General features: G+C 52.1%; 1 protein-coding gene across 1 annotated transcript in view; it reads right to left on the bottom strand.

Annotated features, from left to right (window-relative positions):
- ZNF831 (zinc finger protein 831) overlaps positions 1-21,497 on the bottom strand; it is an 84,113-nt gene that overhangs the window by 48,094 nt on the left and 14,522 nt on the right. Inside the window, exons 2-4 of the mRNA XM_010958757.3 lie at positions 16,046-19,690; positions 15,152-15,291; positions 2,800-2,942 (exon numbers count right to left, since the gene is read on the bottom strand). Of these exons, the coding sequence (XP_010957059.3) occupies positions 2,800-2,942; positions 15,152-15,291; positions 16,046-19,654 (3,892 nt within the window). The 5' untranslated portion in view covers positions 19,655-19,690. The remainder of the gene's footprint in view (positions 1-2,799; positions 2,943-15,151; positions 15,292-16,045; positions 19,691-21,497) is intronic.

The raw sequence follows: 21,497 nt of genomic DNA, 5'->3' as shown, positions 1-21,497 counted from the left end.
CCCACTGGCGCAATCCACACAGCCGCACGCGGAGCCCTGCCCACCCCCCTCCGGCTGGCCACCAGGCCTTCTTCCCAAAGAGAAGCTAAAGGCGCCCATGGCCCAGCACACATGATGGAAGCTACCTGGAGCCACTCGGATGACGCTCCCCAGCAAACGTGGCCACGTCCAGCAGGGCGTGGATTCCATTTTAATGAATCCATATTGGTTTATGTTTATAATGAAACTTTCCCACCGAAACTGTTTACCCACAACAAGAGCACAGGTGATGTCCTCTACTGTCCACTAAACGTCCGTGCGGGCCACTGCCTGTATCACTTAGAAGCGCATTTCAAGGTCCCTCCTCTTGGTTCGCAGACAGGACAGAAGATGTCCAGGTGGCGCAGGGGCTGAATCATGGCCCATCCCCACCCCAGAAAAGATGTCCAAGCCCTAACCTGCAGAACTCCTGACTGTGAGCTTTCTTGGGAGAAGGTCTTTGCCGATGGAATTCAATTAAGAATCTCGAAATAAGATCATTCTGGATTTAGGGCCTGCCTAATGGCAGCAGCAAGTATCCTTGTAAGAGAAAGACAGAGGGAGATCTGAGCCCCAGACACACAGGGAGAAGCTGTGTGAAGACAGAGGCAGAGACTGGAAGGATGCGGACACCAGTGAGGGCCGCCTGGAGCCCCCGGCAGCTGGGAGGCGCAGAAGTCTCCTCCCCTAGAGCCCGCGGAGGGACTGTCCGACCCCTGGCCTCGGAACTGGGAGAGAACACATCTTTGTTCTCTTAAGCCACCAAGTTTGTAGCAATTTCTTTGGCAGCCTCAGGACACCAGCGTAGGTGGTACCCAAACAGAAATGCTGGCTTCAGGGCATCTCACATCGTGCACTGGGTCCCGCGCACACCAGCCCACTCGGCTCCCATCCGCCCTCTGGTTCGCCATTCTTGCCCCTGAGCATTTCCACATCACTCCCCAGTCCAGAAAGCCTCTGTTCTATTCTCCCTACGTCCGGACTCCTAGAAGGAGCCCTTTCTCTCCCAAGAACATCCCCTCTTCGGGCTCTGCCCCCAACGCTGACCTTGTCCTCCACTAAACAGCAGAAACCCTTGTCACCACGGGCCCCGCACTCATCTGTCACTCAGCGCATGCCAGTTTTTATCCACGTACACTTACTAGGCGGTGTTAATAATAACAATCAACACCAATCACTGGCTTTAGAGTCTGCAGCCGCCTTCCGCGCAGCAGCTCCCTAGATCCTCGCACTGAGCCACTGGGTAGGTGAGACCAACATCCACAGCCCAGCTGTACAGACAGAAGATTCCGAGGGGGGAGCTCACGGACCTGCCAGGGTCCTTCCCAATGTGAGCCAAGGGTGGACAGCGAGCCTGTCTGCCTGTCTTCACCCTGTACCACGTTTCTCCCTTACAGTTCCCAGCACGGTGCTTCGAAACAGAAACATGGAAGCTGATGGCAGTTTCCAGGAGCAGCTTGACTCAGCCCCCTTTAAGGTGCTGGTGGGAGAGCTCTGCCCTTCGAGGGAACTGGCAGAGTTCTGGTTGGTTCTGTTGGGTTCTGTTGGCGGGGGATATACCCCAATGGGCAGTTCCATTGGTTGTGAGCTATTTGAGGAGGAAAGTCATGGAGTTAAGGGGGAGGAGCCACAGGAAATGAAGAAAGGGCAAAGCTGGGTCCCTGACAGTATTTCTGTGTCCCCCCACCCTACTTCTGTCCGCTCCCACCAGATCTTAACCCTCGACATTCCATAACAAAGACAATGCTTTGCTTTCTACAATTCACCATCCAGTTAAGCAAACATCTACCCTGATTTAAATTCTCACTGAGAAGGCTGATCTTTGTCCTTGCTCACCGGAGAGGGCTGGGGGGCTGGAGGTTGGGGGTAGGGGGAGCACGGAAGCACCCTCTGCTGGGGGGGGGGCACCAGAGCTGCAGAAAGGGGGAGGGGGAGGTGCCCCAGCCAACTGCGCCCAAGGACAAAAACCACAGCCATCAGAGCCCAGGGTCAGCCCTAGAGCCACACAGACAACAGTCAGCCACAAAAGGATGGTAATTCAGGCACCACTGGCCAGATGGGACCCTGCCGCCTCTTCACAGAAGGCCTTCACTCTCCCCAGTCCACACACTGCCGGCAGGGCTGAGGCTGGGCTCCCTCCTGCCCGGGGAGCTGAGGAAGGAGGGGAAACTGTGGTCCAGAGAATTTAAGCGATTTGCCCTGGTTGCCCAGTGACTGCAACTGAAAATAGCCCCTTTCCAGGAAGCAGTCTCCATTCGTTCATCCTTTATTTATTTCTGAGCACGATGAAGAGGGTACCTCTTACCGCCTCCCATGCTGGCGATGTTCCCCGCTGCTCTCCCAGGTCATAACTCCTCCGCCCACTTCTATTTCACATCCACTGTCAAGCCCAACCACTGACCCGTTTTAGCCTCACAAGGGCCCCATGGAATCAAGTGAACTTCATTTTTAAAGGTGAGGGAAAGGTGGAGGCACAAGAGTTCTGACTCACATTTTCCAGGCCCCGGGGTGAACTCTCTCTGGGCAGCGCCCGGCACACGCGGCCAGTACTCAGGGAGGCTTGCTGCCTCCTCAGTGTTGGATTCTAAATATTCCCACCCAAGACCCTCTCCGCTGGCTTAGGGTCTCGACGACCGTCCCACAGACGTAACACTGGTGTCATCATCCCACGCGCATCTGTCCCCCTGCGGGACTTCAGGCTCCAGACAGCAAGGACGACTGCCTCGTGCTCACTTCGCGTCCCCAGCAGCTCAGTGGATTCCTCTCCAAGGAGAGCCTTACCTGCCATTCCTGCAGAAGCCTGCCCGCGGGTCCTGCGTGGGGCTGGCCCCTCGACTGGGGGTGGGCGGCAGTCTTTTCTCAGCACCCAGTGTGGCTTCCTGGCTCTCAGCTGAGTGCGGCTTTGCGAGAAACTCCCTGTGTACCTGGGGGACAAGAAGCACACATGCGGTCACCAGCCTCAGGAGCACGTGCCTGGGAGCTCACAAGCACAGAACTGTGAAACACGATGCTCAGAGGAGAAAACCCAAAGTCCTTGTGGGGAGCCTAGGAGAACACAGGGGCATGATGTCCGGTAGCATGGCAGCTCTCGGGACCCCCTCACCCCTCCGATCCTCAGTCTCCCGCCAGGACATGGCGGTAACAACAGGACCCGACTCAAGGGGCTGCTGGGGGACAAAATGAGACGGTGCTTATGGAATGCTTCCCACACTGCTTAGCACATAGCAAGCGCTTCCTAAAGGTCAGCTGCTGAAATTAAATACGGAACTACATGGTCTTGATTACCTAGTAGCCAGGCTGTCCAGCAGAACTTTCTGCAATGACGGAAGCGTTCTGCGACCCGCACTGACCACTGTCATAGCCACCAACCACTGGCAGCCACTGAGCGGCTGAGATGCGGTCCACGTGTCTGAGGAACTGAGCTTTACATCTGATTTCACTGTAGTGAGCCGAAAGAGCCACGTGTGGCCAGTGGCCACCGTTACTGGCCAGCACACGCCTAAGGGGTCTCCTCTGAAAAACACGGGCACCACAGACAGGCCCCCTGGGGGGCCCTTCCAGAGCATCTGCTCTAATCTCCAAAACAGAGCCTGCACCTCCTGAGGAAGGGCAGAACACGGGTAGAGAAGGAAAATACTGAGCTCCGATTTACACTTACTTCCGTCTAAGCTCTCTAACATCTATCGTTATGTGCCCCTTATAATGTACATAACATATTAGGAGAATAGAGCACATGTAGAACTTGGCAGTGAACCATTATGCATTTCTTAGGGTGACGGCTAGACATTTTTTTTACCAGCAGAAGTGTGCAACCCAAAGCAGACCAGCAGGCTAGTCTAGCGCCCCCACTTGGCAGGTGAAAGAACTGAGGCGGAGCGCCTGCAAGCGCCTTAAGACTCGCTCGTGGCCGAGTGGGAGGGAGCCTCCTGACCCAGGCCCCTGTGCCGTTTCGCTAGAGGCCACCCTCCGTGGTCAGCTCTTTAAGATCTTCGCACCACTTTTAGCTGCCTGGTTGAGCCACAGGGATCCCTCCCCTTTACAAGCCTCGGTTTACAAGAATTCTTCTCCTGTTAACGATGCTCTTTGGAACCACCTGGCTGGAGAGGAAGGGGAGACAACCTGCTTGGCCATTTCCCTTTCCCACTTGTCTGAGCTGCTGCCAGCCTCCAGCCACTGTTCCCTCATCACCCGGGCTGCTCACGGAATTTTAAATCAGGTCTGCGGAGCGCAGTATCCTCCGGGGCGCTGATTTTTATGGCAGCAACAAGGAGAAAGCGACTTCTCTTCACCTTTCTTGTGTTCGGGAGAGGCCCCACTTACAGGCGCTATTGCCTCCCGGGCCTTGGGCCGGAGCTGCCACTCCCCAGCAGTGCCCGCCTGGCTCCTGGAAGCAGTCCATCCCTGCTTGTCAAGACCGCAGGCTCCTGCAAGAGCCACCGGAGCCAGGCTCGGCGGCGGCAGGGCTGCCGCTCTGCTCATCACAAACCCCGGAGGCTGCCGGGCTCCCTCTGGGCTGGGCTGAGCGGCTTCGAAGTGCAGAGACAGGAGGAGGAAGGAAGGTGGGGGCGCGAGAGAATCCGTCCTCTGTGGGCTGCACGTCTCCTTTGCCCCGAGTCAGTGGGTGCCAGCCGCAGGCCTGCAGGTGTTAAGAACGCCGCGGCCTGAACTGCAGGGAGGTTCGCTTTTGAAAATGGACAAGAGTGAGTAGCTGTACTCAGTGAAAATGGCTCGGACACCTGCTGGGGAGCCCTGGCCCCTGGACTCATCTCTCATTAAGGTGGAATTTGGACTCTTTTGGCCCTGGGGGGAGCCCACGTGGCTCTTGGCATGGTCTGCAAGGCCATTTTTGTTTAGTCCCAGGCAGGGTCTATTTCTTTCTCTCCTGGGTTGTCCAGAACATTCTATGTGCAGCCCCTGCCAGAGCAGTGTCACCAGGGGAGGAAGCAGCCGGGGTGGAGCCGGACCTGCAAGCTTGCCAGCACCAGTCAGTCCCACAAGGCTGCTCGTGGTCTGGCGGCTGCTGAGTGCCTCGTCTCCACTGCCTTCACCAGGCTGCCCGGCCGCCGGGGTGTTGGCCCCTCGTAACTCTCACTTACCCCCTTCTAGAGAGGGTTGCCCTGGCTAGTGGAAGACGACTGGCCTGGAGAGGCCCAGGGGCGTGTGCACATCTCCCCCAGGAAGGGCCCTCGGCTGTTGACTGGCTGTCCCAGGGGATGACCACTCAGGCCCTTTGCCTGGGAGCAAGATGACCTCTGTGATGCCTTCACTCTCCAGAGCTCCCCGTGAGGTCAGGCAGGACCAGACACCCACACCCACCTCCTGGCTGAGCTCTTCCCTCACCCTCATCTGCTCCCCTCGCCCCTCACACGCCTCCCGAGAGCCCTCCCTGCATAACTCACTTGTGCAAGAATCCCCGTCTCAGGCTCTGCTTCGAGGCGCCCCAGCCTCGGCCGCAAGACCCGCGCCTCGTCCCCTGCGTCTCCCTGCCTCACTCCCACCCGCCCAATTCCCCCACAGGCACTTGGGTGTGTTTGCAAACATCCTCAAATGGGCATGTATCCTTATACACGCGTAGTGTCGCTTTTGTGTGTGGCACCGTACCGCCGAGCCGCTCTCTCTCTTGGTTTTTACTCAAGGCTTCGTTTTGCCAATCAATCCAGATTTCTGTATTTGTGTCTAATTTTCTGCTTTTTGCTGGCTTGCAGAGTGGCTTACTTTTTTTTTTTTAATAAGCTGCCATTTAAGGGCCAGATTTTAAATCCAACTCTTGTACTCAACACAGCCTCTGCTCTCGGTCTCTCGCTGTGGGTCTTCCTTTAAGAGCCAACATTAATTACACTTAAGAGTAGCACGTTATCCTTGTTTATGGGCCTCATGCAAGACCAGCCAGATAGATGCTTTCTTACCCCATGTCAGCCCCGGCAGGGACACTGATGACTAGATGGCCAAGGTCAAAAGCAAAGGGGACATCAGTTTTGACTGGAGTCCAGTGGGAAGCGCATGAAAGGAGGCAGGGTGAGCTTTTGTCATGTATCTTGATGCTGGAGCAAATGACCGTCCTGCCAACTCCAACCCCACACCGACCTTTACACCCTCTGCCCCTTTTATCGGCCCAGCGTTGGGAGATCCAGGGAGGCAGCCTTGTAGGTTCCCGTGGTCTCCCTCACACATGCACATCCTGGGGAGAGACTGTGTGCTCTGCCATGGGGTTCCTCTCACTTTCTTCTCGTGGTCCCACAGGGAGGAACAAGGCAGAGAGAAGTGGGGTGGAGGCCCGGCAGCCCCCCAGCATCCCACCAGGCAGGACCTGGGACCAGGGTCAAAGCTTCTGTTGCCATGGTGAACATGACAGAGGGGCTCAGCATAGTGGCAGCCACCACGTCCCCAGGTGTGTGTCTCCATCTCACTTGGGAGACTGAGCTCTCGTTACTGAGTGTCACCTTGTTGAATAAGTAAACTGTGTCATGACTGAGTGAGCAGACACTTGGCTCAGACAGAAAAAACACCCACCGTAGAAGGGAAAACACCATCGATTAAGAGAATTCCACTGTCAGCGTTTTCTCCTTCGCCCTCCCCTTCCGTGACTAACGTGTATTTGGGGGTTTGCAGAGCACCCTTCTGCCTCAGAACCTCCAATCTCCTCCTCACTCGCTGCATTCCCATCACGCGGGGCTTCCCGATTCACCGTCCCATCTGCCGGGAGCTTCCTGGACCACGGCGCGCAGTGTGTCACGCCCCATACGGCACGCACGCAGTTACAAATTAATCAATAAACTCCAATTCCATGGGCAGGCGCCTGCTTTGGGCCCGGCAGAGACCTCTTCTGGGAACGCTCTGACTCTCTGCGTCTCTAGTTAGCGTCAGGACGCTTAGGTGTCCAGGCATGAGTTGTCTGTATTTTCCCATTTCCACTCTGCAGATGGACCCCGCCTTTCCTAACCCCTCTCCTTTAACTCGTGGGCTTTCATTAATGGCAACAGCCATTTTCATTTCAGCGCAGTATTTCGAGTCGGCAACAAACAGAGAGACAAATGGAACAGAATGGAGGGCCCTGAAATAAACTCCTAGTATAAATGGGAAGTTGAAATACAGCAAATAAGTGAAAAAAGCAGATTAGGCCAGGCGTCTACAAGCTTTTTGTGCAAAGGTCCAGGTAATAAATAGTTTAGACTTTACAAGCTACATACAATCTCTGCCACATATTTTTCATAAATAAATAAATATATTCTTATAGAATATAGCATATATATTTATATTTTTTTTCTTTTAAAAATGTAAAAACCATGCTTACCTAACAAGGGCATACAGAAACAAGTCAAAAGCCACATTTGACCCAAAGTCCATTGTTTTCTATACAAAATAAAAATAAATCCCTCTTTACATTAAAAGAGAGAGAGAGGAAGAACCTAACAGAATGTATTTTTGTATTTGTGATGCTGGGAGATTGAGAGTGAGGAAAGATTCCTTAGACAAGGTCAAAGGCGACCATCGTGAGGGAAAAGCTAGCCCCACGGGGCTACGTCAGGACGGGCGACTTCTTGATGACAGAGCCCTAAGCCAGGTTAGAAAACGAGAAGCCCCTCTGCCCGCCGCCGCTGCGTTCACCCTCACGCTGAGACCGGCTGAAAATGCAGATTAAGATATAAAAATCTCCACAACTTATATTTAAGGGCACTGCTGCTCTAATTAGAAGGCAAGATATATTTAAAAGTCAAAAACCAGGTGAAAACAGACACCCGAAGGAGCAAGAGAGTTTGCGCTGCGAGGGCATTTGCCAAGCCAAGCGAGCCTGCTCTCCCACCCTCAGGGCCCGGCGGGCTGCGGGGCGCAGGGCTGAAGCCCAGGGTCTGCCCTGGGGAGGGTCAGGTGGGAGGCCCGACCTCGCCTCCGGCATAAAGCTGACGCCACTGAGATTATACCCTCAATAAATGGGTGAGTTAGGAATAATACATCGTACCCCCACCACCTGCCCAGGGAACATTAAAAAAAAAAAAAAAAAAAAAAAACTCCTATTTTACCACTGAGTGAAGGAGGCAAAAGTCTCTCCTGCTAATTTCATAATAAGACAGTCTTTGCGTGAGTTTGCAGTCTGAATTCAAACTACACTGTGATGTGGAAAAACCCACAATCAAGAATTTTATTTGAAGCAGTGCTCAGTGGGTGCCCCTAGGCACCCAGAAGAAGCAAAACAAATTACTGGAGAAACCCATCTCAAAGTTCCAAAAATCTCAGGTCACCATCAAAAAATCCAAAAACAAACAAGGAAACACGTTACCCTAGGTGAGAGCCAGTACATAGAACAGAGCCAAACGTGCCACGACTTCTATGTTGGCATTAGCAGGCGTAAAATATTTAGTGTGTTTTTTAAAAGACTGAAAATAAAAGATTACATAAATAGAGAAAACAATCTTAAAATTCATATGGAACCACAAGAGACTCTGAATAACTGAAGCAATCGAGCAAGAAGAACTAAGCAGGAGGCATCACACTTCATAATTTTAAAATACATCACAAAGCTACAGTAACAGGCACAGCATGGTCCTGGGTGGGAATGTAAATTGGGACAACCACTATGGAAAACGGAATGAAAATTCCTCAATCTTAAAAATAGAACTACTCCATGACCCACTTCTGGGTGTATACCCAAACAAACTGAAATCAGAACCTTGAAGATATCTTGAGCCCACGTTTATTGCAGTATTAGTTACAACAGCCAAGATATGGAAACAACCCAAACGTGCACTGATGGATGAACAGATAAAAATACTACGATGTATCCACACAATGGAATATTATTCTCCTTAAAAAGGAAGAAATCTTGCCATTTGCTGCACCATGGATGGACTGGGAGACGCTACGCTAAATGAAGTCAGCCAGGTACAGAGATCCTACGTGGTCCCACTTATATGAGGAACCTAACACAGTCAAACTCATGAAAACAGAATAGGCTCGTGATTACCAGGCCCTGGAGGGAGGGGGAACCAGAGGGTGCTGATGCACGAAGTTTCGCTTCTGCAAAATGAACAGGCACTAGGCATCTACAGGTCACAATAGTGCACACGGTTAACAACTCTGTTACACTCTTTAAAATTTAGGAGGGTGCATCTTATGTCAAATATTCTTATCAAAAAAAAAAAAGGAAGGGAAGAAACTTCTAGAGATGACAAATCAGTCGAGGGAAGTTCAGGGCACTGTATGTGGTGATGGTTTCGTGGGTATACGCTCATCTTCAAACTCATCAAGACCTAGATATTAAATATGTACAGCTTCTAGGTTTGCCAGTCATACCTCAATAAAAAAGAAGAGCAGAGAGCAAGAGACTATAAAAAGGACCAGGCAGATTTGGAAAGATAATTAGATGGAACTTTAAAAAAAGTGAACGTAATATATATTAATAATTAAATTTAAAGGGGGAGGGTCTAGCTCATGTGGTAGAGTGCATGCCTAGCATGCACGAGGTCCTGGGTTCAATCCCCAGTACCTCCTCTAAAAATAAATAAATCAGTGAAACCTAATTACCTCCCCCCACCAAAAAAAAAATAATGATAATCATAATCATAATAATCATAAAATTTAAAACTCAATGGATCTGTAAAAGCAGAGGGACCAAGGAAGAGGTCCCTGCAATAGCCCAGGGATGGCTTCTTCTGACCAAGGTGGCGTAGCAGGGACTGGATTTACCCTCCCAAATAAGAAACTGGACTAATGTACGAACCAACACTTTTCAGGACACTGGACGCGAAGCAACGAGGCAGCAGTCCCTGAGGGAAGAGGAGCAGACGGGGTGAGCCCCGCGACTGCCCTGGCTTCCTGGTGGGGGCACTTTCCAGGTCCGGCACCATTTATTGAAAAGACTAGCCTTTCTCCATTGAATTTCCTTCAAACCTTTGTCAAAAACCAATTGACCACAGACAGTGTTCTATATTCTTATTGCCTTTCATTGATCTATTTGTCTATTTTGACGTGAATACACACTGCCTTGAGCACTTTAGCTTTATAGCAAGTCCTCAGGTCAGGCAGAGTCATCAAGATAGTGCGGTATTTGCATCAAAATAGACAGATGAACAAATCGTGCTGGAGCGATTTGGCATCCGCCTGCCAAAACAGCACCATATACAAAAATTTGATCACAGGACTGAATGTTAAACATGAAAGGACAAAACTTTAGAGAAAAATTCTTGTAGCCATGCTTTAAGCAAAGAGGTTTTAGTTATGACATCAAAAGCACAATCCAAAGAAAGGACGATGATGGGAATTCATCAGAATTTAAAATATCTGCTCTTTAAAAGACACCGTTAAGAGAATTAAAAAACAAGGCACAGACTGGAAGGAAATAGTTACAAGTTGCATCTCTGATAAAGGACTGACAACCGGAATGTATAAAGCACTCTAAAAAGTTAATAGTAAGAAAACAGCCAACCCAGTTTTAGTGGGCGAAAGAGCTGAACAGATGTTCCACAAAAATGACAAATAAGCCCATGAAAAGATGTTCAATATCATCAGTTATCAGGGAAATGAAAATTCAAACTAATAAGATAGCACTGCACACCTATTAGAATGACTACAAAAGGAGAATGGCCATACCAGGTGCTGGCCAGGATGAGGAGAAACTGAAAGTCTCAGACACTGCTGGTGACGTAACATGATACGCCGCCTTGGAAAACAGCTTGGCAGCATCTTTAAAAATGAATTATGCATCTACCATTCAATCCAGACATCCCACTCTTAGGCATTTACCCAAGGGAATTTAAATCTTATATCCATACAAAGACTTACATATAAATATTTACAGTAATTTTTATTTATAACAGCCCCCAAATGAAACAAGCCAAATGTCCACCAACAACTGAATGTATAAACAGATTGGGACACAGCTTTTGTTAAGGGCTACGTGGAAACTTCGGGGATTCTGGCTACGTTCACCACCTTGATGGTGCTGTTGGCTTCACAGGCGTGAGCCTACGTCAAAACTTATTAAATTCTGCATATTAAATATGCATAATGTTAAACTTCAATATACATCAATAGACCCTTTAAAAAACACTCAGTGAATTAAGAAAATTAGTAAAAATTTAAAGACAGTTCTAAACAAAGTATCTAGATTATCGCAGAGAAAGACAAATTTGTTGAAAGCAGAGGTTACTGGACATGAAAGCAAGAGAAATTCTCAGATACGTTGTTTCCATGTTCCAGAAACAGAGGACAGAGACTGGGATAGAGGCAGCATTTGAAGAGTGATGTGGAGAATTTTCTACGTAGACATCAATCCAGAAATTATAAAAGCCCAGTGGATCCCCAATGGAAAAAATAAAAGTTGCATGAACCTGTATGCATCAGAAGAAACATATGGAACACCAAAGATTAAAAGAAGATCTTAAAAGCAGCCAGAGATAAGAGAACTTCAGAAGACAGATGGGCAGATGAGCAGCTGACTTCTCACCACAGAATGGCAGCCGAACGATGAGGCAGAAATGGCTTGGAAGTGCTGAGAGGAAGTAACTGTCAACCTAAGACGGTACACCCAGCAAAAAATATTTTTCAACAAGGATGAAATAAATGCATTTCCAGATTAATAAAAACTGAGATTTCTCTTCTTTAAATGGAATTCAAAAGGGTGTGCTTCAGAAAGACGAAAACCACCTCAGAAGGAAGATCTGATACGCCGAAAGGAATGAAGAGGCAGGATATTTGCGATTCTGTGGGTAAAGAAAAATGAGCGGCTTGAAAAGACAACAGACTTGGGGAAATGTCTGCGGTCTATACAACAGGCAAGGGATTCGTGCAAGTCTGGGAGACATACGGAACCCTGCAAGTTCTGACGGGCAAAACATGAAAACTCTGCTCAGAATAGACAGTAGTGAGAACACGGGAGCAGGGCAAGCTCCCACGGCCGGAGGAACCTGAAGTGACACACCCACTCCAGGGAGTGACTTGGTAGTAACTTGTAAAGTTGAAAATGAGATGATCTCCTAACCCAGGAATTCCACCTTTAGGTGTATTTCTTAGAAAACCTCTTATGTTGGCGTAAGGAGGCACGTATAAACACGCTCATTGCAAAATTGGCAAAAAAAAAAAAAAAAAGTGGAACCAATTTAAATGTTCCTAAATGGGAGGATGGAAAATAAAACGTGTCATTCTCGTGGAATGGAACACTCTACAGCAGTTACTACAAATGAATTTGGTCTGTGTGTACCCACTGGATCTGTGTGTGACTAGAGCTTCAAAAACACAATATCGAGTTTAAAAATCAAACTGAAGGGGGATAAATGCAGTGTGATACTTACATATCTATCTTAAAGACACAAACTAATCCTATGCATTAGTGGATACATTAATTTGTACGATATGAACATATGGATGGAAACCATTTGTGTGCCAAACATATAAAACTACATAATTACCTTTTTGTTTTATTTTGTTTTAAATTATATACATATATAATGTAAATATTATATATATATAAAATATATAAAGTAATTTTTTTTTAAGGCTCAGAAGCAAATATGATAAAATATTAACATCTGTTAATTCTGGATCATTACCCAGAAATCTGTTATAGATTTTTTAAACTTTCTTGTATTTTTTTAAGAGTGTATTTTTTAAATTGAAGTGTACTTGATTTACAAGGCTGTGTTAGTTTCAGGTATCCAGCAAAGTGATTCAGATACGTATATATCCACATACACACACACATTCTTTTTCAGATTCTTTTCCATTATAGGTAAACTTTCCTGTGTTTTTAAATTTGTTTTCAAAAAAGGAGAAGAAGAGAACAGATACTCTGATGCATGAATTTTACCCTTTTCTGTGAGCTAAGGCCCAGAGGGGAATCTCTTTTACAGTATTTCATTTTCTGTAGCACATTAAGACAACTGAAGTGAAAATGGGAAAGTGAACTTAAAAATAGGCTGCTTTCCTGAGGAGAGAACATGTGGGTTGATAGGCAATAGATAGGTCTGCGTGCACACACACACACAGGAGCGGGCAGATGGATGTATACATCGATACACACGTCACGTATGCAGTCACGCACACAGGGTGGGTGTTTGACCCCTGGGTGGTGGCAGGTTTGCAGGGCATCCTGTAGAGATGTCTCCAGGCCTCTTGGAGCACCAGCCTGGGACCATCAGCTTTGTTTGGGAACGTTTCCCAGACGGCCTCCACGTGTGGACACCTGGCACCTCGCAGGTGCACGATGACTGTTTCTTTCAACAGTCAAGTTCAAGTGCTGGGAAGGAAGGAGCTGTAAATGGCCACCCTCTCCCACCCAGCCATTCTCCTCCTGACGCCTCCGGGACCCTGACTGAAGCCTAGAGATGTTGGCGTGGCAGGTGTCACTTCCTCCACTACAGTCATGTGGGAGCAAAGCCACGCGGGAAGCCCTGTGCGCCCAGAGCTGTAAGGGCAGCTGCCCTTTGGTCTGGCTGGAATTCATTCCCCTGCTGTGAGAACTGCACCCAAGTCTCCCTGAGGGGCCATCCCTACCCACTCCACACGGTCTGGGTCAGAGCTGCGTGCCCCTGTTACACAGGCAGTTGTCCTTCTTTGGTTCAGGCTACTTAAAGTTGGGCTAGTGCCACAAGAGCCTTGAATAATCCGTGAACTAAAGCACAGGCTGAAAAAATGCTGGGTGTTGGAAAGGACAGGATGTGGTTTGGGGCAGCGTAAAGGGTCGCTCTCCAAGCATGTTGCCTGGACCAACATCCTCATCATCTCCAGGGAGCAAGTTAGAGATACAGAATCTCGGGCCCTGTCCCAGACCTACTGAATTTGACCCAGCATCGCAAGAAAACTCCAGAAAAAAACCCTAAGCAACTCTGGTGTCTGTTATGTGCTGGGAGCCGCTGTGTGGCACATGGGCCCTGAAGTAAGACTCGCTGGTTCAGATCTGGGTCCCCGACCTCTTTGTGTCTCAGTTTCCTCATGAGGGAAACGAGGAGCCCTTGTACAGTGCCTGGCACACAGCAAGCCTCAGCGATGCCAGCTCTGAACATGGGGTCCCTGGCAGAAACGGGGGCAGGGACCTCGTAAGAGGGCCTGCTGTCTCCAGCCACTGAGGGTCTGAGCAGCTGCTGGCGAGCACTAGGAATCTGCATGTCCTCTGGAAGAGTACATAGGCTTTGGACCAAATACTGACCACAAAGGGAGAAGGCTGAGCATTCTAGAAAGGGGAGAGTGTCGGGGGCCAAACTGTAGAGTGGGGACACAGGAGTGCCTCGGGGATCTGGGTTCAGAGTGTCAAATAGGGCATGGGTGAGGGCTGGTACTGCGCAGCGGGATGGGCAGCCATGGGAAAATGGGACTGAAAAGGTTCTCTGAGAGGGGGTGGGGTCTGATTAAAGAATTTGCTTCTTGGGGAGGGTCTAGCTCAGTGGCAGAGCGCATGCTTAGCATGCACAAGGCCCTGGGTTCAGTCCCAGCACCTCCTCAACAACAAGTAAACCTAACTACCTCCCCTCAAAAAAAAAAAAACAAAACAGCAGGTAAGAATTTGCTTTTTACCTTGTGTGCAACGGGCAACCTGAATGATTTTGAGCAAAGGAACAAGACAGTCAGTGACACGACGACAGAGTGGTATTAAAATCCATCTGCCCCCCAGTTTGCGGTCGGTAGATTATGTTACGTGCACAGACCACAGAGAAAAGTCTGGAAGGGCAGCCACCTAAACATTAACGGTGATCGTCTCTGCGTGGGGAGGTGACTTGGATGTTTTACTGTCTTCTTCCTGCTCAGCTGTATTTTCTAATTTTTCTGCAAAGGACATGCCTCGCTTGCATAATTAAAAAAACAATAAAAGCTGTAAATAATTAACACGCTCTCTCTTCAGGGCTTACAACTGGATGGCTGCATTTTCAACTCAGTTGAAATATTTCAAATATTTGCTGGATTCCTGGCCTTAAAAAAAAAAAGGCCCCACTGAAACACACGCAGCCAGTGGTGCTGTGCGGGCTGGACGGGTGGGGAGGTAAACTGAGTCCTGGCCCCCAGATCCCAGCCAGTACCCTCTCCCAAGCACAGGGATGCCCTCTGAATCCCTTGTGAAGTTTATCCTCGAGGTTTACTGGAATCACAGCTCGTGGTTCCTAAGGCTGCGGGCGCACGTGGAAGTGACTGCGGCGGCCGCGCGCCCTACCTTTTGGAGACGATGCTCAGGGTTCTCTGCCTGCTGCTCCCACGAAGTGTCTTTGCCCTCCTGCGAGGCAGTGCTTTCTTCCATCCTGGCTCGGACACCCGGTCCTGGGATGTCACCGCGGGGACTGCTGGGTCGGAGAGCTGAAAATACCAGGCCTGCTGGCATCACGCTGCTCACAGCCCTCGTGGTGGGAACAACACAGAAGGGGTCTCTCTGCAGACAGGACGCCCATCTGGGGAAACCAGGCATGGGAATGCCGCACTGCCAAATGGGCTGAGCGTTCCTAGCTGGAAACTTCTGGAACCCTGCCTGTGCTGGATGCACAGACCTTTGGAGATGACTAGAGACCTAGGGCACACTGTGGCCGGCTCCTTCCCCTTCCCCAACTCTGTCTCCCCAGGAACCCCCCTGCCCAACGCCTGACTGCCTTTTGGGGGAAGGAGGGCTATGCTGGGCCTTGGTCCCCCTCTCTTGGGCCCAGCACAATCCTTACTAATCCACTACTCTTGGGGGACCCAGAGTTATTCTGGACAGAGTTTCATTTCACTTTTTGCCTCTGTTACCAGGAAGCACAGAATGAAGTTTTATGTCTAGTTATGAAAAATATCTTTTTATGAAAAATATCTCACCCAGAGTCTCGGGTACAATAATTCTTTCCTTTGAAACTTCTTTTTTCAGGGTTTTCTTTTGTTTCATTTTACATTTTTAGCCTTTATTCTTCCCTGCCCTGTATGTGGTAGCCCCAACTTCCCCCGGGAGCAGGCAGAGAAGACGTTATAATGGACAACAGATGCTGCAAGGGACGTCTTCCTACTTTCTCTCCATCATTGTAAGTCCTGCCCGCTAAGCGCTCTCCCTCAGCCCCCAGGGCCCTGGGGCGGAGCTGGATGTTACCTTCAACATCTGCGTCTGCCCTCCTCCTCCGGGCCTGGTCCTGGGCCATCCTCCAGACACAGCCTTGCTCACTGGCCGGGCATCCGGACCCTCCTCTGGGGGGCTGTCGCCAGGGAAGTGCAGTGCCAGGTACACGGAAGCATCCTTCTCCTTCTGCTCCATAGGCAGAGGGAGGCTGCGGCTTAAGCAACACCACGTGAGCCGGGGTTCGGCCCTCAGTGAGGGGAAAGGGCCCTGGGCCCCACTGAGCCCCAGAGTCTCTGCCTGGGTACCCACGGCCAGCTCAGGCCAGCCTGGGGCCGAGAGGGCCGAGAGGAAGGAGCTGGGCTGGCGGGAGCAGCATGGACTGAGCCCCGCTGGCCGCTCTGGAGAAGGACTTTCTTCTGCCGAGACACTCTCAGGAGGCCCCCTCAACTCCCTGTTGGGTTCCCAGGGGCTCAGGACGCCCCCAGAGGGGCAGGCTCTTGCAGCAGTGCTGCTCCCGCAGAGTGCTTGGGTGTCGTGGGTCTCACTCCCTCGGGAGTCACACACTGGGGTGGGCAGGAAGGAGGCCGCCCTCCTGGGGGCCCCGGCTGCTGGGAGGCCAGTGTCCAGGCCCCCTTTCTCCTCTCCAAGCACCCGCTTTCTCCTGTCCCGTGGCCCGGACCAGCTGGGGTCCTCCCAGAAGCTGTCTGCTCCACCTGGGACCTGGCTTAAAGCTGGGCAGGGAGGCAAGAGGGCCCCCAGCCCTGATCTGACAAAGGATGCCCGTTCCTCCAGGTACCCGCTCCTGCAGAGAGGGTCTGGGCCCTGGTCTGGCTTCTGGGTGACGGGAGGTGGGGGATGGGTCTCTCCCTGGGGTAATCTGAGGAGGTACTGAGGAAGAAAAGAGGTATCCACTGGAGCAGTGAGGATGCTGGGAGTCCGAGGCTGGGTGGCTGCCAGGGAGGGACCCCTGGGGGCTGTAGGACACAGCAGAGAATCCTTGTTCTGTGGCCCCACGTGCCTTAGGGCCCCAGAAGCAACTTCAGGGGAGGCGCTGGAGGCTTTCCCAGGCTCGCCCAGTCGCCCAGCCCTAACCCTCACTGTGCAGTCACCACTTCCAGGCAGCTCTCCTGGCTTCTCCCTGGGATCACTGTCCTGGTTCTGAGCAGGTGGGGAGGTGGCTTGCACAGGACCCCCAGGGGTCTCTCCTCCTGCTCTCAGGGGCTCCTGGCAGCTTAGCTCCTCCACCTTCAGCTTCTTCCTCTCCGAGGGGAGCTCCTCCTCTGTGGGCTGGGGCTCCCCAGAGCTATCGCCGGGCCATCTCAGGACAACATGAGCCCGCTGACAGGTCTCCTTTGAGCCACTACTACCATGGGTGCTGCCTTCCAGCTTGGGGTCTGGCAAACCTGGCCTGGAAGCCTCTAGGTCACCTCCTTCTGGGGGACCAAGCTCTGGGGGCAGCTGAAACCCCAGCTCCAGCCCCCTATTTGGAGGAAGCAGAGGGCTCTTGTTGCCCAGACAGGGGGGTTCCCTGCAGCTGAGGGCATTCACCCCTGGCTGGTCACTGCCTCCCCCTCTGGCCACTGTCTTCCTCTGCTTTGGGGGCTGGGTCACCAAGAAGCCCTCCAGGGCTGGCGGACTTGCCGAAGGTGCTGGCTTGGCCCCCAAAGACGTGTCCCCTGGGACAGGGGTCCTCCTTGCATCCTGGGATGGGGCTGCGCCCTTGCTCCCTGCTGCCTCTTCTTGCAGAGGGCGGTCCAGCTCAGCCCCACCGGCCCCTGTCACCTCCCTCGCCTGCTTGCCTCCTTGGTGGCTGCCTTTCATTTTCTGGTAGATTCTCTTGAAAGTCTCGTTCCCGTACACCTGCCACTTCTCCTGGGAGAACATCTTCAGCTTCCTCGGGCTCCGCTTCCTTGCCGCGCCCTGGCCCTTGCTGGCCGCCCCCTCCCCAGCAGCGCTCTTCCCATCCGGGTCCTCTGGGGGGGTCGGCATCTCTCCGGTCGGGGGACCCGGCAAGTCCTCCACCGCAGCCTGTCTGACCAGGGCCCTGGGGTGACCGCTGGGGACATCGGCTGGGCGCGCGGGGGCGGGCCTGGCGCTCAGAGGTTTCTGCCTCCGCAGCCAGGCGTCCTGGGGGTCCGGCGGCTCGGGCCACGTCCTGGTGCCCTCGACGAAGGGCAGCGAGTTGCTCCTGGTGACGGGCACGCACTCCGTGCCGGTGGAGAGCTGAGTGGGGACCGAGTGGAAGAAGAGGGGCCGCGCCTTGTCGGGCGGCGTGAAGGTGGAGCGCGCGGCGCCCAGGGCGGCGGGCCTCCTCCGGCCGGGCTCGGGCGGCCGCAGGTCGAAGTGGAACGAGTCCTTGTAGGTGTAGGGCATGGGCAGGTCGATGCTGCCCTGCTTGGACAGGACCGTCTTGCGGGGCCGCACGTTGTCCAGCTGGGGGTCGTCCACCACGGCCTGGTTGTGCGAGATGAGCCGGGCGATGCGCTCCTCCAGCCGCCTCTTCTCCAGCTCCAGGCCGGCCGGCCGCCCCCCGCGCCCGGGCCCCGGGCCGCCCTCGCCCTCGGACTCGGCGCTGTGCTCCGACAGGCTGTGCAGGGGGCTGCCGGCGGCCGGCGGCTGCTCGGCGCTGTCCGAGCGGGACAGGTAGCCCGAGTCGGTGCTCTCGCACTTCCTCAGCCGGCCCTCCGCGGCCCTGGCCTCCGCGGGCTTCTCCGCGGCGCTCGGCCTGCCGGCCGTCGGGGACCTCTGCTCCGGCAGCTTCCGCCTCGGCTGCGCGCCGGCCGGCGGGGGCCCGGGCGCCGCGTCCAGAGCGGCCTCTCGGACGTCGAACGCGGACCCTGGGCCGGGAACAGTTTCGGACTTCACGTCTAGACTCTTGGCAACCGGGGACCCATGTGCAGTGGGCGCCGGGCAGAGCCCAGCCGCTTGGGAGCCCAGAGAACGGGGTCTCTGTGACCGCCTGCCAGCAGCTCCTGCGGGCTCTCCAGCCTTGTCCCCTTCCTCCGGGAGGCTGCTCCCACCGCCCTCGGACTCCGAGGACAGCCGGGAGTTGTTGAGGTGCGTCTGGGTCCGTCTGTGCTTGTACAGGTTGCTCTGGGTCTTAAAGGCGATGCCGCAGGTGGCACAGGGGAAGGGCCTCTCTCCTGTGTGGGACCTGATGTGCTTCTCCAAGACGCTGGGCTTCAGGCAGTCCCGGCCACAGTGTGGACACAGGTACTTGCCTGCGTTCCGCACCTTGCCTGGGCTGCCCAGCGTGGGCCCCAGGCCTGGAGACAGGACGGGCAGAGGCCCCACTATGTTCACCGTGAGCGTTGGGGCGGCTGGCTTCCCCACTTGGGTGGGGCCAGGCCCTTCGGGCTGCAGCATAGGGCTGAGGATGAAGGGCATGCCCCCACCTTCCAGGCTGCCCGTCAGGAGTGGGGCACGTGGCTGGAGTCCCCCCGGAGGCACTGTGTGGTACAGTGGGATGGGCAGGGCCTTTAGAAACACGGTGGGGGCCAGGCTTTGCTCCGGCGGCAGGATGACAGGACCCAGGGTCAGGTGAGGCGAGGCCTGCCCACCTGGGGCCCCTAGGGGACCAGAAGCTGGAGCTGGCTGGTCCCTGGCAGGCGAGGTAGCGCAGGTGAGGTCTGGCACCTCCATCCCACATCATCTGGGTGGCCTGGGATGCCGGGCAACCTGTGGGCAACAATCAGACTTTACTGTGGGTACCTCTCTTCTCTCTTTGCACAGTAAACACTTCCCTACCCCCCATCTGGCATTTTATCACCTCCACTGAAGCCACAACCATCCCCAAGAAAAATACCCTTATCCCCACATAAGGCAAGGGGAAACTGAGGCTCAGAGAGTGAAAGTGACCTGTCGTGCAGCTGATACACGGTCTGTATGAATCTTGTCTCTTATTTAATATGTCATAGGGAACTTATGATTCTTGCCCTATATACAGGTCCATGGCAGGCTTGTCACTGTTGTCCCCTGACACCTAGCACAGTGCCCTGTGCAGAGGAGATGCTCAGAAAATGTGCTGACTTCATGAAAAGGAAAACTTGTGTAGCTCAGCAAGGTCCTCGAAGTCCATAGTGATTCCATGTACTGAGTGAGTCCCTTTTCTCACTTGGGACTCGGTTTCTAGATCTGTAAAATGGGCAGAGAATCAGCACCTCCCTAGGGCCCTTTCCACTCTGGAGTTCTGAGTCTGCTGTTGGATAAGGACAGTAAGGAATAAAACTGACCTGAGGGGAGTCTTACTAGATTTAGCAAATGAAAGTACAGGACTCCCAGCTAACTTTGAACTTCAGATAAACAACGCCTAATTCTTTAATATCATTTTGTCCCAGTTCTTGTATGGGTCTTGCATATACTAAGAAGTACATGTTATTTACCTGAAATCAAAATGTAACTGAACACCCTATATTTTATCTGGCCACCCCAGCAGGAAAAAGAGCACGTCTTCAGCCTCAGGATCAGGCTTGGGTCTCTGCTCAAAGATGGGGCTTCCAAAGCCCCTCCAGACCTGGCTGGGATCCAGGTGGTTCCCTCCCAGCCATGGTGAAGAGCTGGGCAAATGAGAGGCAAGGGAGCAAGAAAGACCCAGCGTGCTCTTCCAGCCATGGAAAGGAAAGCCTGATGCAGTGGGAAAATGTCAGACAGGCCCACGGCTGCACGTTGGGGGTCTCCAGATGCTTCCCTAGGCACTTATCCCTCAGGAGCCCCATAAACACACGTTAGCCACTTCCTAGCTTAGCTCCTCAAGAAAAACAAATCCAAATTCCAGCCTCAGCAGCAAGGTTGCTCAGGGAGAAATAGTGGCAGCTCACACTGGCTACAAGAGCTGACTGCTAAATCTTCAGACATTTTGCAAGCCAGTTGTTACACATGGCCATAATTAAAAGTTAAATTATATAAACTTTCAAGTCAGTAAAGCCATATTAACAACAAAGTTCCTACAACTGGATATTCACATGCAAAAGGAGGAAAGTGAACCCCTAACCTCACACCACATACAAAAACTGACTCAAAACTGATCAAAGACCAAACTGTAAGAGCTAAAACTACAAAACTCTCAGACAGAAACATAGGAGTGAATTTTCATGACCCTAAATTTGGCAGTGAATTCTAAGATATGACACCAAAAGCACAAGCAATTCAACAAAAAAGATAAATTGGACTCCTTCAAAATTAAAACCTTTTGTACATCAAAGGACACTATCAAGTAAGTAAAAAGACAACATACGGAATGGGAGAAAATATTTGCAAATCACATACATGATCCATCCAGAATATATAAGGAACCCTTTCAACTCCATAACAAAAAGATAAGCAACTTAATTTAAAAATGAGCAAAGGACTTGAATAGACATTTCTGCAAGGAAGATACAGAAATGGCTAAAAGCACATGTAAGGATGTTCCGTATCACTAGTCATTTCAAAATGCAAATCAAAACCACAGTGAAATATGACTTCACATCAACTAGCGGGGCTGTAG

The sequence above is a fragment of the Camelus bactrianus genome, chromosome 19, assembly GCF_048773025.1.
Source record: "Camelus bactrianus isolate YW-2024 breed Bactrian camel chromosome 19, ASM4877302v1, whole genome shotgun sequence".
Taxonomy (NCBI): Eukaryota; Metazoa; Chordata; class Mammalia; order Artiodactyla; family Camelidae; genus Camelus; species Camelus bactrianus.
The sequence above is the reverse complement of the archived record's forward strand: the minus strand, read 5'-3'. Positions and strand labels throughout refer to the sequence as shown.